The sequence below is a fragment of the Oryzias melastigma genome, linkage group LG12 (genome assembly GCF_002922805.2).
Source record: "Oryzias melastigma strain HK-1 linkage group LG12, ASM292280v2, whole genome shotgun sequence".
NCBI lineage: Eukaryota > Metazoa > Chordata > Actinopteri > Beloniformes > Adrianichthyidae > Oryzias > Oryzias melastigma.
Window position 1 is genome coordinate 10,203,115 of NC_050523.1, and position 15,917 is coordinate 10,219,031.

At 37.8% G+C, this 15,917-nt stretch overlaps 1 protein-coding gene across 4 annotated transcripts in view; it reads left to right on the forward strand.

Annotated features, from left to right (window-relative positions):
- The window catches only part of ptpn13 (protein tyrosine phosphatase non-receptor type 13), a 47,983-nt gene that overhangs the window by 3,696 nt on the left and 28,370 nt on the right, over nt 1-15,917 (forward strand). For all 4 annotated transcript variants that reach the window (XM_024299839.2, XM_024299840.2, XM_024299842.2 and 1 more), the window contains exons 2-7: nt 3,949-4,068; nt 6,994-7,160; nt 8,280-8,345; nt 8,983-9,168; nt 9,272-9,359; nt 10,578-11,210. In XM_024299839.2, the coding sequence (XP_024155607.1) occupies nt 3,954-4,068; nt 6,994-7,160; nt 8,280-8,345; nt 8,983-9,168; nt 9,272-9,359; nt 10,578-11,210 (1,255 nt within the window). In that variant the 5' untranslated portion in view covers nt 3,949-3,953. The remainder of the gene's footprint in view (nt 1-3,948; nt 4,069-6,993; nt 7,161-8,279; nt 8,346-8,982; nt 9,169-9,271; nt 9,360-10,577; nt 11,211-15,917) is intronic.

The following is a 15,917-nucleotide window of genomic DNA, read 5'->3' on the forward strand; positions in this document are numbered from 1 at the left end:
AACATTTGGGCTGAGGACATGCTTGTTCATTAACTCTGTTCTGTGAACTAAGGCATTATTGTTTATGACACTGGTCTCAGAAATTCATTCAAAGCTAATGAGTTCAGAGTTTATTGCAAAGGCTTTGAATAAGTAACACACATGTTCTGTATGACCATAAAATGTCAAAAACAATCAAAAAGATCCTGAGAATGGTAAAAATAACTTCCTGGGTAACTTTTTTGATCTTTGCTGAAGAATTTCTGCACATCTTGATGGCTTGTTGTGAAGCTGCATACAGAGATTCATGGTTCCCAGAGGTTTTGGAATTGCATGCAGGTCAGATGCTCTCCTGTTCAGATAAACGGCTCAGCAGCTGGCTGGACCAAATTTAGTGCAGATATTTACAGCGGTGTTTTCTGGATGACACTTCCCAGTAACTTTGCTGGCCCCCTGACTTTTCTGCCATGGTGGTTAGTTACTGAAGCCAAGATGTTAAAGCCATCACTGGGTTAAACAGTTGTGACAAAAATATATATTTTTTGTTAAAAACGTTCTATATCAACCACTACTTGCACAAGTTCTTTTAGGATAAAAAAATCTAAACATCACTTATACAAGGTTTTTTGGACCCTCTGCAAAATGTATTTTCTTTTGTATTTCAAGCAGAATACAACACACATCATAAAAAGAAGAAAATACTGGGTATTAAGTTGATATGTAAAGTGATGATATAGTTTTTTTTTTAATTTGTGAAACCAATTTTTTTAGCTGATTCCAAGAAGTGATATGATTGACTGATACTGATTATTGTTGATTTCACTTTTGCTTCTGTGAGCTTTAAATCACATTCAGAACCAGATGAATGTTCTTATTTTGTCAGTCCAAAGTTTGCTTTTTATAGTAAAACTAAAAGCATTACTGTAGAATTCCAAACAAATTCCTGTCAGTTAGTTTACTTTATGTTTCCGTTTGTAAATGTGTTCACTTCCTTCTGGAGTGGAGGTCATTTTTATTTTTTTTTTTGGATAAATTAAAATCAAGCATATTCTACCTCATAATTCCTGATATCCTGGATTTTGATCTTATATTTTATATTTGTCAAGTTTCTGGGGGGGAAAAAAGATAAAAAACTTGGCTTTAACCTATGTGTGCTTAAAAATAGTTTGGTCTGGCTGTGGTTGGGAGATGCTGTTGAGTGTATGTGGTGAAGTTTGGTCTATCATCGATTCGTTTTAGTCTTTGTTGGTATTGTACTGGTGACGTGCAACCCCAAACAACTGTTGTTTTTCTATTAAAAGTATACATGTTTTTATTAAAAATATATTGATCATATGTGGTTTAATTACGAGTCGCTGTGTGGTCTGCAAAAGATGCCTAAGTTTAGGTTAGTATGTGAAGTTCCTCAGTCAGGGCTGATCACACACAAATATTACAAATTTTGGTCATCAGCCGATGTGTTTCACCCTCAAAAACTTCTTTAAATGTCTTAATTTTGTTTGAATTAAAAAAAGTAACAGAAATTAGTGAGATAAAGCTGTTTTAATTTGGTTAAGTCGATAACTTCTTTCCTTTATATCTTGTAAGAATCGTTTCCCATGTTGACTGTAATGAAAGTTAAGAAAACCCAGTTTATTAGTTGTTCAGTCTTAATTTGTCCGCATAGAAGGCCACAGATCAAGTTGTAAGTGCAGGTCTACTTCCTTCTATTGAAGTGAGGAGTGTTGGGTTGTCATTTTCTACTCTGTAAAGACTTGTTTGAGTTGACCTCTTGACCACAGCATTGTTTCAGCATTAAATACCTGAACGGACATGCCTACCTGCATGTTTTTGTAGAAGGCTGATATTTTTAGATGGTTTGCATTGCCTGGGATATTTGCATGATGGCGCCTGAATGTTATGCAATATTTCATTTCTTACTTATTTCATGTAGCAGTATGCCTAAATGTAAATGACAAACATTTCAAATGTTACAAAGTCCTCAAAAACTTGTGGAAAAGCAAAGGATTTATGTTGAAAGTACTTTTTGGAAGTGTTTGACTCTTTAGTTTCTGCTCAGCTGGTTGCAGTCTGTCAAACTGGTGCTTCTAGTTTCGCTGGCATTGGTCTCATGCCATTGCTTAACAGAGGAATTGAGACAATTGTTTTATGTGCAGTGTCTGGAGTTCAGATAAAGACTTGACAGATAACATCCTTCATGACTTTTTGTCCTGCTCAAGGTTGATTCAGATCCAAATCCTAAAGCATTTGCAAGTTTGTAAAGCAGCAGGATAGTTACAATCTAACTACTCATACAACCTTTTACGTCACATTAAAATACGTTTAACCACCAACTTAGACTATTGGTTCCCTTGGAAAAGAGTTGTTTGGAACTCATATGAGAGGATTCAGTGTATTAGTCATGTGTCAGCAGTTTTGTAGCTTGCTGCATCACATGCATTGAAGCAAGTATTCTGGTACAGTTTCTCTCCTTAAGTTTTTCTTCTTTCTGAGCTGTGAACAGGTTTTTGATTTTCCCTTTACTCCTTTTGCCGGTAAGCCTTTTTTCTCAGAATTTACTACCGAGAAAAAATGTCTACTCATATGAACTGGGTTGTTGTCACGTGTTACTGGTATGCTGCATAACTACTGTGTGTCATCGTTTACCTAAATTCTCCACCACTTGCAACAATAATAAATGCTAGTTTATCTGCATTATTTCCTCATACTAAAAATAAATGGGTTTTTTTTGAATGGGTAGATTTTAAAGCTTACTTTATTTAATAGTTTTTAGACTATCAGACATTTTTTCCTCTAATAAAATTGCAGTTTAGGTTTGTAATCAGAAAAGTAGATTTTTACATATTAAGCTGCCAAACCATTTTTGGACAATTTTTGTCTTTATTTTTAACCCACGGCTTAATTTCTTAAATCTTTTATTTTGCAGAGAAAAAATATTTTTCTCTGTGACCTTTTTTACTAACAAGTTAGAACAAATGGAAATATATATTTATTAAATGTTAGTACTTCTTAAGGGTACCCATAATAAGTACAAATAAATTATCATTTAAACACACCGACTTTTCATTTTGGGTTAATAAATAATAAATTGTGTAGTTTTTAAAAATCTTTCTCCAAACTAAATCAATGTTTTGGTTTTGTCCAATGTTATTAAAAATTAGATTTCTGGTCAGATTGTTTAGTTTAAAATAAATGGAAATAATATTGAAATTATTAGTTTTGAGGCTTTCAAATCTATATTAATTTGCCTCCTTCAGTCATGTTGTAATTTTAGTCTTTGTGACTTCTGTTTGACATTTTCTAGAGACATATTTTCAGAGCTGTTAGTGTCAACCACACATCACTAATAGCATGCTAGAGAGAAGTAATGTGCTGCTTAATTTTGGGGGAAAAGATAAAACATTTGCAAGTCAAAATAGGTAGTTTAAAAATGCAATATCCAGCAGTCTCTCCTACAAATGGAAGATTACACTAATTTGTTGACTTGGCTGGGAGTGCATAAATCAGAGGTACCCTGAGGAAGTTGGAATTTCCACTGTAGAGATTTGAGGATCTGGAAAAGTCTTTAGTTTTCAATAAACTAGTGCAGGATGTTCTACATTAACACTTAAAACAAACGTGAGAGAAACAGTTTGTAAATACTGATAACCTCACAACAATAATCAAATGCAAATATGTGGCTTTCTGTTTTTTGCCATTCATTTAAATATATGTTCTTTTCATATTTTGGGTCAAGCAGTATGAGGCTATGATATTGTATAATGCACATTTTACTAATGGTGTTCGAAACCTTTATTTTGAGGCCACCAATTAAGTTTGACCCCTTTTTATTATTTTTTTTATTGACCAAATAACAAAAGGAAAAATAAATTACTGGTCTCATTCTTTATGAGCTCTTTTGTTTCTACTTTTGTTTACACCCAAATACAATTTTTAACCTTTTTTTTCCCCCATTTTCTGTCTGTGTAGGAAAGATGCACGTGTCTCTGGCAGAAGCGCTGGAGGTTCGAGGAGGCCCACTGCAGGAGGAGGAAGTTTGGGCATTGCTGAGCCAGAGCGCAGAAAGCCTCCAAGAACTTTTCCACAAAGGTAGGCACATTTCATAGAATGGTTTTATAGAAATCTTAATGCTATGAGAACAGGCAGTTTTTCAAAGTGAAATCCAGAATTTATCTAAGAGACCCAAAGTTTATTTTAGCACATGGTCTATTGCAGTTCCAGTAAGTTTGAAGGTACAGGGTAGAATTAGCTGTCCTCAGGGTTTTTACTGCTTCCTGATGTTCCTCTTGTTAGTAGTGTTGAGCTGGTTCAGAAAAAGGCAACAAAAATTACTATTTTAACAGTGGCATTAAACTGGATATATATATAAATATATGTAATTAAACATCTGGTACTTTATGAAAATTGGGAAACTTGGGTGACACACCTGTCAGTTGTCGAAACACTTAATTTAGACAAAAAAAGGCATGAATTAAAAGAAAGTTCTATAATTTTATAATCTATAAATCCTTGTAATAAACACGTTTACATTGTCAAAAATATTTGTATTACTGCAGGGAAGTTTTTAATTTATTAAAAAGCTCTCCACCAGTTAAAAGATTTTTTTGCTTTGGCTTCATTCATTTTGTTTTTAAATTAACCTCCATGAGTAAGTACTAGTACATTTTTTGCCCCTCTGGAAAATTATTTCTCAGCAGCAGAGCAGACACACTTAGTAATTTCACCAATTAATATCAGACAGTATTATATTGTTTATTCTTCACTATAAACAACCCCAAAGTGCTATTTTGATCCGTTCACGTTTTTCTAAGGATTCCTTTAAAAACTTGCTCTCTGAGCACCAGCCCCTCCCAAAGCCACAAAAATGAGTGGGTTCTCGTGAGCTCACATCACAAGTTGAGTACAGCCCCTTTCAGGAAGAGTCTGTGCTGCCAGAACCGGCCCCAAGCTAAAACAAACACCCAATTTTTTAACACTCAGCTTGTGGTGCTCAGCCACTAGCTTCACCGCTCAGCTAGCGGCAATCAGCTGCTAATTTTTCCACTTAGCTACTAGCCCCGGTCAGGACTAATAAAGGATTATATACTGTATGGACATCCATCTTTGCAACACTTCGAATGTTGTTTGTTTTTGTGAGTGAAACCTGACCACCATATTGTCTCTAAGATGACGTCATGAAATGGGCGGCACCTACAAGCAGCGAAAGGCGGTGCCTCAGAGATCAAGATGCCTTTCTTCTGGGTAGAAAAACACTCACGAAAAATAGCTCAAATTTCATAAATTATTAGTTCTTTAGAGTGCCAAAGATAAGATATGATCACATATGGATATAGTTTACTGTAAAAGACTAAACGAAAGAAAATCATGGTATCGGCCCTTTAACTCTAACAACAAATAGGAACGTCGTTGCGGGTGTCCTTTAAGCACTAGGTGGTCTAAAAAGATCATAAGATACCAAAGAGGTCAGAAGTTGCCTGTAGATTTGGTTTGTCATGCATAGTTCTCTTGTACCTGATAACAAAATTGTGTCATCTTAATCTGCTGGTCATTGTAATCGCTTACGAAACACAACCAGGATCTTGACGTGTTCTGGAAAAGTACGTGTTAAATCAACGTCATGTTATGATGTGTGGTCACTGGGCTGATAATCCTGACACGCCATAGAACCTGCATTTCTGGTAGATATTCCTACTGTTCTGAGCTCACTGTCGAGATAAGTTGACTGCACAAATGCGTTTGTATGGTTGTGTGATAGTCTAAGCTTCTAAGATAAAGTTAAAGATAACTGATAGTTTTTTACAATACATTCTGCTGCAGTCACAGATGTCTCTTATCTGACTTACTGTTTTTGTCAATGTGTTTTAGAGTGTTAGACTTTATAGCAGCTGCTTTACTCACTTATGATTTACTGTTGTTGAGCTATGTTAATATCTAATGCAAACATTAAATCAATAGACTTTTATAACTCAACACAGGTTACCTTAAAGAATGTTTACATTTTCCTCTTAGTGTGACATTGTGAAACTTTTAATAGAAAGTGAGCCTAATAGAAAAAGGCTGGGAACTGTTTTTTATTTACTTGCTACATTGTCAAACACTTAATGCGATTGCTGCCTGTAAAATATTGATTTGTTTCATGAACCCATACGTCAGTGCTTGTGATTGGACAGAGGAATTTCCCACCATGCCTTCACAGTTTCGTTATCTTCCTTTGGGTAATTGCTGTGTACTCTGCATTGGCTCTTAGTCATTACTGAAGTGACTTTAACTGCCTGTTTGCAAGGGAATTGTGTGTAATGTGTGCAGAACAGTTTGTAAATATGTGTTTAGATAACAAACTATTGAATGCATGCTAGATTAGCCTAATTTCATGTTCAGACAGCAGCTTATCAGCAACACTGAAGCCAGAAAAACACAAATTCTAATGTTATTCTACTATTTTGATTTGACATTTGCTGAAAGATGAATTTATTGTTGAGGCATTCTGTGTTGAGCTCTTTGTTGTGAGCTTTGTAAGTGCTCTACACTTTGTGACTCAGCCTATTGGGTAAGATTTCCAAATGGTCTCTTGTTTTAAACAGGAAACTTATATTTACTTTGTAAATTCCAGCTTTTGACAGCATTTTTTTTTGTGTGTGGTGCCGCAAATTTAAGTTTTCCTTTTCAGTCTGTTGCTCCTGAAGATCGAAGAGAAGGATTTTGTGACCGTGCTCAAGCATTTCCTTGCATGTTTTCTAGAACATCATATCTGTGGCTGGGAAATTATGCCGTGTAGCTGTTTCTCTCTGGTTCTCTACCTCAACAGTGATTTTGTTTCAGGCTGAAAAAGCAGCATGACTTCTTCAGTCATCCTTAAAATCATTAAATCATCAGTGAAGGGTTATCCACTGCTGTCTAAAGTCTCTACATTTTGCTTCATTTTAGCGCTGCCTCTATTTGGCGAAAGGTCTAAGATTAGGGCAACAAAACTCTAAAATGTGTCCTTTTTGTTCCATTGTTTGTTTCCATCCCCAGACCCTTCAGCCATGGGTTTTATCATCTCCCCTTGGTCGCTCCTGCTCATGCCATCGGGCAACATCTCCTTTGCCGATGAGTATGTCACACAAAAGGACTTAAGAGCTTTCACAGCCCCAGAAGTTCTGGAGGGGAATGCCCTGAATTCAGTTTCTGACATAGAAAAGGTAAAAACTCATTTTAATCTTCTATCTTTAATAATCCCAACAAGTTCATTTAATTTCATTTCCAGGTTTCTCCTTTGTTATTTCTAATAAAAGCACATTTTGAATTCAGTCTCTGACCTAGAACGTTTGTATTTTCAGTGGGATGGAAATCTTTCCCCTTCATAAAAAATGTACATAACAGATTTTTTTATTGTCGTTTTTTTCAGTTTTTTGTCATTCTTTTATGTGTAAAGCCATAAAAGAAATGTATTCTGTGATGACACTAATGTTCTCAGCCACTTTCTGAGCTTTTATACCTTTTTTCATGAATTGATGCAGTTTTTAAATCATATATATCAACTTTTAGCAAACCCATATCTTAAAAAAATATGCAATGATGGAAATAAAAGTTTGGTAAGAGCAAGCGGCTAATTAAAAATCAGCACACTCTGCTTGTACATATGCAAAGCCTGGAGCCCCTGTATAATCTTCAGCAGTGTGGAGAATCGCCACACCCGCTCATTTCATCTCTGGTCATTTGCTAAAAGAGCCAAAAGCTTGCATGACTGGAAACCTGTCTCTGGCAAAACCCCACAGACCTCAACTTAGTTTTGTGCTGACTCAGTTCTCCAGCTCTGAGCTCGACTTCCCAGCTGAGTTATTTCACTGTAGAAGCCATCATCTTTTCCCTTCACTTTAAGACTGGAGTTGATTATTAGTCAATGCTCTTTTAAACATGAAAGGAGTTTAATGTTTTTTTTTTCTCTTTTGACCTTCCTGGTATTTTTTTTATGAATGTGTTTAAATCTGTGCTCAGAGGTCTGTTTCTGAAAGACCTTGAGAGCCGTGTTGCATTCTTTGGCAGTCCCTGGGTTATTCTTTCCCTCACCAACTCCACCAGTCAAGGAAGTCATTTCTCTCTTGAGCACTAAACAGAAATGGAAATGAAAAATGATTTTTGGAGCTGAAGGCCCTTCTTCTTTTTCCTATGAATTAAAAAAAAATATTTCTATGGTTCTGCTTTTTCCACACAAAATTATACTTTGACTCTCTTCATCTTTATGAGCTCCATTGTGACACATTTTCTTTGACCAAGATGGAATAAAAAATTATGACTTTTTTTTCTCCCTTTCTTTACAGATGCACATATACTCTCTAGGAATGACCTTATTCTGGGGGGCCGACTATGAGATCCCCCAAAGTCAGGTAAAATCATTACTGTGGAAAACCTACTCCGAAGTTGAAGTATATGAGTTAACAAAACCATAATAATAAAATATCAATTCTTTTATTTTAAAATTAATAAAATTTGTCTTTTTTCTTAGGATGCAATCAACATCTGTTTTATATATCTATAATATATAGTCAGATAAGTGCTTCTAGATCCAACAACAAATGCTTTATGTGCTAATGTTATCCAGATTTACCACATTCAAAGGAAAATACACACCATGTTGACGCAAATCTTTGCATCATCACACAGATGGCAAACGATGACAGATCAGTACCTAAAAAAATGTATTTCTTGGAGCTGTGATCTCATTATGGAATGCGACGATGGTGGTTCTCTGTCTTATCTCCAAAAGAGTTATTTAGTTGCAAAACAGATGGCATTGTGTGAGTTCAACTCCCGGTTTCAGGCTCAGCTAGATAAACAATGTTCTGTCACGTAGCCATAAAAACTTCACCTCTCATTTATTTACAAAAATGTTAGGACAACACTTGGTACTAGATCAGATTTTAAAAACTTTTATGATGCAATGAGTTGAGGTCTAATTGAGTGCAGAAATAATGGTAACCCGTGATGTAGGAGTGAAGCTTTGTTGTCATGTTTGTGATGCAGCCCATGAAGCTGGGGGAGCACCTGAACAGTCTGCTCCTCAACATGTGCGATGAGGTCACAGTGAGTCGAATGTCGCTGCGCACGGTGCTGGACATCTGCAGCAAACACATCAGGAACTCCAGCGGGGACCCCCCCTTCTCCTACATCCGAAAGCTCGTCCGGTTGGTGCTCGGCAGCCTCTCTCAGGTACTTTTATGGCTAAAAATGACTGAACAGACACCAGGTGATAAAGCTAAGAAAATGTGATTTCAGAATTTATTTATTTTCTCTTCACCAACTCTTTTCTCAGTTGGATGGTTTGGTGACGGATAGAGAGTCTCTTCCAGAGAGGAGTAAGGAGATTCGAGAGCGGTTGAGGGGTAAAGGATTGCCTGCAGGTAAGACACGACCACTGGAATGTCTGAAAAATACTCTAAATATGGTATAAGATGTGTTATTAAAAAAAACCTAAGCTAGCTCATAAAAGTTAATTATCAAGACAGGATTAGTGGTTATTATGAATGCCTAGCTAATAGACAAGTATAGACATATTGAGCCACTAAATTAAGGCTTTTTTAATATGTGCGAGAAGATAATTTGTGGGTATTTTTAAAGCTTTTGTTTTGCTTCTACTATATGATTCCAAAAAAAATGTTTTGAGCTTTAAGCACTTACCAGTCTGTGTCCTTGCATGTACAAAGTTCATATTTGTGCTCACATTTACATAGAAACAAGATGGACATTCCTTCAGGCTTTCATTTGCTTCCAGCCCACATCTCTGAGTTTTGTCGAGGAAAACTCTTGAGTGAACAAACACACTTCAATCTCAAATTCGGGGATTTAATTCTGGAAAATATGAGCAAATGTTCCCGGTGGTTTGTGAGTGTTTCTCCAGGCTATAGAGAAGGAGCAGAGCACAGTCATGGCTGTCATCGTGATTATGTAAGCTTCGCATGGCATTGATTACAGATGCATATTTTTGAGTCACCAGTGAAGCTGCTGGTTTTGGCGTTTTGTATCAGAGCTTTGTTTCCCCGACCGAGCACCAGCCACCCCCCAGGGGGAAGTACATGCAAGGATCATCCCTCACTTCCTTTGCGTCTTTCTTCTCAGGGATCTGCTCTCAGTCCAGTCGATTTAAGTCATACTTGTGATTGTCAAAAACTTATGTACATGTAATTTTTTGTGGAAGTTCAATTTCTCTGGAGAACTTTTTAAACAGTCTTTTGGGTTTCAAATAGCTCCGGGAGAATGAAGTACATATTTATGATGTACTTCCCACTTTATGGGCTTTTTTAAATAATAAAAAGTTAATTTTTACGTGAATGATTGTCCTTTATTTTTTTGCTTTTTGCCCATCTTTTTCTTAAATGTTAAAATGAATGGTTTAGGATTGCTAATGTCTTGCCAGTCAGGAAAAGCAGCTTTAAAAGTTTCCGAAAGTTTTTTTTTTAACTATCTTTAACTAACTTCCCCGAAAGTTGGTTTTAGATTTCTTTTAAAAGAAAAAACATATTACCAAGAGTCAAGATGAAGGTTTATGTGGTCAATTTATGTTTGTGGCTTCTGGAAGTTTGTTCCATCCCTCAAAGTTTAATAATGATTTTTGTTCTCAGGAAGGAGTGCCGCCCCCAGGGTTCTGGAGCGCTACAAAGCCAGGAATCAGGAGCAAACGTTTCTTAACCGGGGCCTCAGTCGGTCCATGGGTTCGCTCCCCATCCAGGAGATGTTAAAGGGAGAAGATGGCGCAGCCCCTCAGTATTCTGTTCCAGATTATCAAACAAACTCTGAATCACCCACAGAACTCTACCCCAAACCACCCTCGCTGCAGCAGCAGCACTCCTATCCCCACCTGCACCCTCTTCACCCCCAACAGAAAGGCCGGCCCGTGGAACTGGACCGAAGGTCTTTGAACTTCTACAGCGGGGATTTGGGGCTGAAACAGGCCAGGAAGTCTTGGGCGTCCTCTGTGGATTTGGCTTACATCGATCCAGAGGCTCTTCGTTTTGGAGCTTTGGAAGACGCTCGCAAAGGCAGCAGTGCCTTAAGCACCCGTTCAGCGGGCAGGCGCACATCGCCGTTGTTGGCTACCAGAGGAAGAGATTCTCGTCTCTTGGAGTTCGGTGGGCTAAAGAGCCAGAGGCCTCATCACTTCTCTGCTCTGTCTGTTGGCTCGGGCCTCCCTGGGGCTTATGACAGGTTTAAGGAAAGACAGAGAAAGCTGCAGGTGCTTCACCAAGCAGTAGATGGTGAGTAATTGCATTTTGCCTGAAATGAGATTGTATTTAGTCTTGATACTTGATATACGAATATACAAAATGTTCAATTTTCCCTCTAGAAACATACAGCTGTTATCTTTATGTTCTAAACCATTATAGATATTGCACTATCTACTATATGCTATCTGCAAATGTGCAGAAAAACAAATGAATAGCATTTTAGACATTTTCTGGTATTTTTCCCACGGTAACAAATTTTTATCAAAATTGACTAGCATCAAAAATCCTCTTTCCGCACGACCTGTTTAGGTAGACTTTCTCTCAAGATCCCTGTCTTCCATGGCTTTCCTGATTTACAACGTATTACTCAGTACAAACGCCTCCTCGTTTGTATTAGCGGATAATACCATTGTGGTGACACACCTAAGCTGAGGTCATGTGACATTACTCAATAATATGCAGTGGCTCGTACATTGTCACAACATGCTGGTGTTGGTCGTAACTGGAGTGTTTGGAAATCTTCAAATCAGATGAATCATTGTTGAAATATTCTGTAAAACGTTGGATTTTTAGAGCCAAATGTGTAAGCGAGATGTAAAAAAGAACTCCAATCTAGCTCAGGTTATTAGGCTTAGAACCAGCAGCTGGTCTGATCTGGGAGGAGGATTTGTGAAAGCGGTGGGCTCATATTAGCAGCTAGGTACTTAGACTTATTAGCAGTTGTGTGTGGAACCTATATGTGGGTTAAGAGCTGGATCCTGGCATGAATGAACATTGGTGGTGGCTGGGTAACCCATTTTTTACAGAATAAATGAGTCACTGGCATAAAGGCAGCCAAATGGCAGATTTCACTATAATTACAAACCAACTTATTTCTAGCCCGTTGTCCAACTGGATTTTATGTCGCATGTTGGTGTGAATATGTGGACAAATGATCTCACATCCATGCAAAATGTTTCAATATGCCACAAACTGTCAGGGTGGCACTGAAGGAGGGAATATTCTGAACTGTCTCGTGTTTAGAGTTCACACAATGACAGCAGCGCCTCTGTAGTCGGCCTTCTGTTTTCCCCATGAATTTATTCTATTCCTAGTAAAGTCTCTACAGGTGGGACATTTTTGCTGTGTCATCATGAAAGCAAGTACAAGTAGCGCTTGTACATATTATTTGTATACATGTATTACTATTTGCAAACTAAATTTTTATAACAAAGTGGCCATTAGCAAAGATAAGATGTTATTGAACTTGTATTTTATAAAATAAATCTATGTCGTCATGGCAATTCCTGATGATAAATCAACATTTATGCATCTAAAATATGCAAGTGGAGAATTATCTTGTGCTGTTTGACCAAATTGTTCTGGTGTTAAAAAGGGATTGTGGCTACAAAACTATTTAGATATGTAAAATATTCAGAACTGTATCAATGTTTTTCACACTTGCAAAAAGGTTTTCTGTTTTGCCTAAGTATGCAAAACTTGATGACATGTGTGGACATCATTTTATAACTAACAAAATACATTGGAAAACGAATATACCTCTGTAACTCTTTTCCTGAAGTTCATAAATACAGCAGTTTTTATCTCTCATCGTGCTAAATGCTGATCAGAAGTCAAAGCACTTCCTTTCTGTGCCTTGAACGTCTCTGCAGTAAAGAAATGTGCACAGATTAACTTTCAAACTTTTAAGTATCTCTGTTGGATTTTTATCTCACCGTGTTTAACAATGATTTTATTCAAACATAGAACCCTGTTGTCGTCATTAATTCAGATCAGCCTGTGTCCCAGAAAAACCTTCCTAGCATTTACCTTGTTCAAAATTCTTTAAAGTTTCTGTAGTTATTTATTGCCACTGATTATGGTTTTTCTCATTATATACTTACTCTCTTAAACTTACATTACCACTTTGCCACCAACATCATCGTTGATGCTGAGGAATGATTGAGGAATGCACAACTGGCACAATCAATAAAATAGAGGTTTGGCGTTTGTAGGCTAAGAGATTAACATATTCTTGTGACATTTTTCTCGTAGTAGATGGCAAATGCAAAGAAAATTGAGGTTAAAATTGCATGTTTGAGAATTGTCTTCAAATTGTTGTGAATCGGGAATCGACAAAACAATTGATGTTTGAATAAGCCTGTCAGTGACGTAGAAGCAACAATCGTCTGGCTACAAACTCCTTGCTCTGCTTCATCCGATGCATTTACTTGCAGTCGACTAAATCCATGTGCATCTTAGTTTTCCTTGTCTGTGCTGGCTTCTGGCTTAAAACTGTTTGGCTGGATTGCTCCTATATTGTTTACAATTTTGTTTGGCCTGGTAATGTTAGGTTTGAGTATTTGACTCTGGACACGTATCAGAATTGACTATTTAGAAATGTCAAAATGGTAACTGGCATATACTTTTAGTGGACTTTTTAAAACCTAGTTAAAATCCAAAGCGCTTTACAGTCATAAGGCCTATTCATCCATGCACACACTGATGGGAGCTTCAGGAGCAAACTGGTGTTCAGTGCATTCCCCACTTCAGCACATGGGCAGGTAAGCCGGTAATGGAACTGGCAACCTTCCACTCAGAGATTGACCGCTTTACCTTTGCACCACAACTGCCCCACAGCCATATTCATAAACAACCATATGATGTCACACCAATAAAGTACCCCAGATGCAATATATGCTTTAGGGATGCTTCTGGGGAAGAACAGAGATGGTCAGGTGGAGCTGCATTGTATTTTTGTAGATCTAATGACGGTCTGGAGAGGAGTGGAAGAGAAGAGCGTTGAAGTTGTTCAGAACAGTGGTGAGATGTGCTGTAGGCGTGAGACAGCTTCAAGGTGGAGGTGGGACTGAACCAAGGATCAGCTTTGATCCCCTTCGTGTTTGTTGTGGTGATGAACAGATTTACAGTTTAGATGGTAATCTCTGTGGATCATGATGTTTGCAGATGACATTGTGATCTGTAGCGAAAGCAGTGAGCAGGTGGGGAACATCTAGAAAAGTTGAAGTTTGTTCTGGAAAGTAGACCTATGAAGGTTAGCCAAAGTCAGACAGAGTATCTGTGTGTAAATAGGAGAAACTCGAGCAGAATGATGAAGTTACATAGAGCAGAGGTAGAGAAGGTGGAGTACTTGATGCTTTAGACCCGGGGTGCCCAAATCCAGGCCTTGAGGGCCGATGACCTACATGTTTTCTAACCAACCTTCTGCTGAAGCTCCATATTTGCTAAACAACCTGATTCAGGCAAATCAACAGCAGATAAGGCAGGGTTTCTGAAAACCCAGCAGGGGGCTGGTCCCTGAGGCCTGGATTTGGACACCTCTGCTTTAAACAGTGAAAATGTTAACTCAATATGTTACGGTTCTCTTTGGGAGTGAGATGGTTTGGACACATTGAGAGGAGGGACAGCGATTATATTCGTAAAATGATTCTGAAGTTGGAGCTACCAGGAAATAGGCTTGAAAGAAGACCAAAGTGGAGGCCCATGAATGTACTGAAGGAGGGCATGAGGGCTGATGGTGTGAGCGAGGAGAATGCACATGATAAAGATAGACAGAGGCGGATGATTTCTGTGGTGACCTCCGTAAGGGAGAAGAAGCCTAAAGGCAAAGAAAAAGAAGAAAATGTACCTAAAAAGACATATATTACAAAAAAATAGGCTTCAAACCAAATGTTTTACACCTTTGGTCAGCAGCGTACTTGTTTACAAAGAAGAAACCAGTCTGTTAAAAAAGAGAAGTTTGGGTTAAAAAATACATATAGAATCCAATTTACGTTCCAACATTTGTGTTGGCGCAGTGGAGAAACATGAGAGTTGGATGGCTGTGTAGAAAAACCTAATTTAAAACTTTTGCTTAACTTTCCTCACCTCCTTTTACTTCCACAATCCATGTTTTTCAGCTCCATCCAGCCTCTCTGCTTTCTTGGAGCTATTTTTAAGTAGCACCAAACCACCAACCAAGCATTCTTTTCCTCGACTGTGGCTCTCACATCGCCAGTAAAACCTACATTTCTTTCCTCCCCTTCTTCAGTGGCTTTTATTGATTTAATTGTTGTCTTTGATGTTTCATACTTTGGTTTAAAAATAAGGACCTTAGTGTTTCTGTCTAACGATGTCAGGGCAAGATCATTAAAGTTGGGAGTTCCCGTGTTTGTTCCACCCATCAGTCTCTGTGTAAACAGTAGATAAAATACGAGATATAGACAATGAAAAGACTCTTTATGACTAAACTTTAATTCACTATTTTGTTTTATTGTACACAGTTGAACATTGTAAATTTACATGAAAACTAGAATGAATAGTGGGAAATTCCATCTTTTGTAAAAAACCCAGAAAGCCGTGTTGGCTCTTAAAGACCCACTCCGGTCATCTTTGAGCTATATTAAAAGTGTCCCCAGCAGTCCTTTAATTCTGATTATTCCATATTAAGCCAAATACAAAAACGTCGTTCTCAAGGACGTAGTTTCTGTAGTGTGGCAGTGGGTCATTCAAAATGTGCCCCTTTGTTGTATTCTTGGAGGAACCCCATCCCCCTTTTCCCTTCCCACTGCTGAGAGCTCTCCGTTTACATGCTCTCCTAGTTCTGAGCCCCTCACAACCCCAACCGGTGCAGCAAAAAAGGTCAGCCATATTGGAGCTATTCAGCCGTACAGTTTTGAACCAGATGCCAACTTGGATGAGAAAAACCAAGAATTTTCCGGATCTGGTCGTCTACAAGTGAAACATCAGAATAGAGCA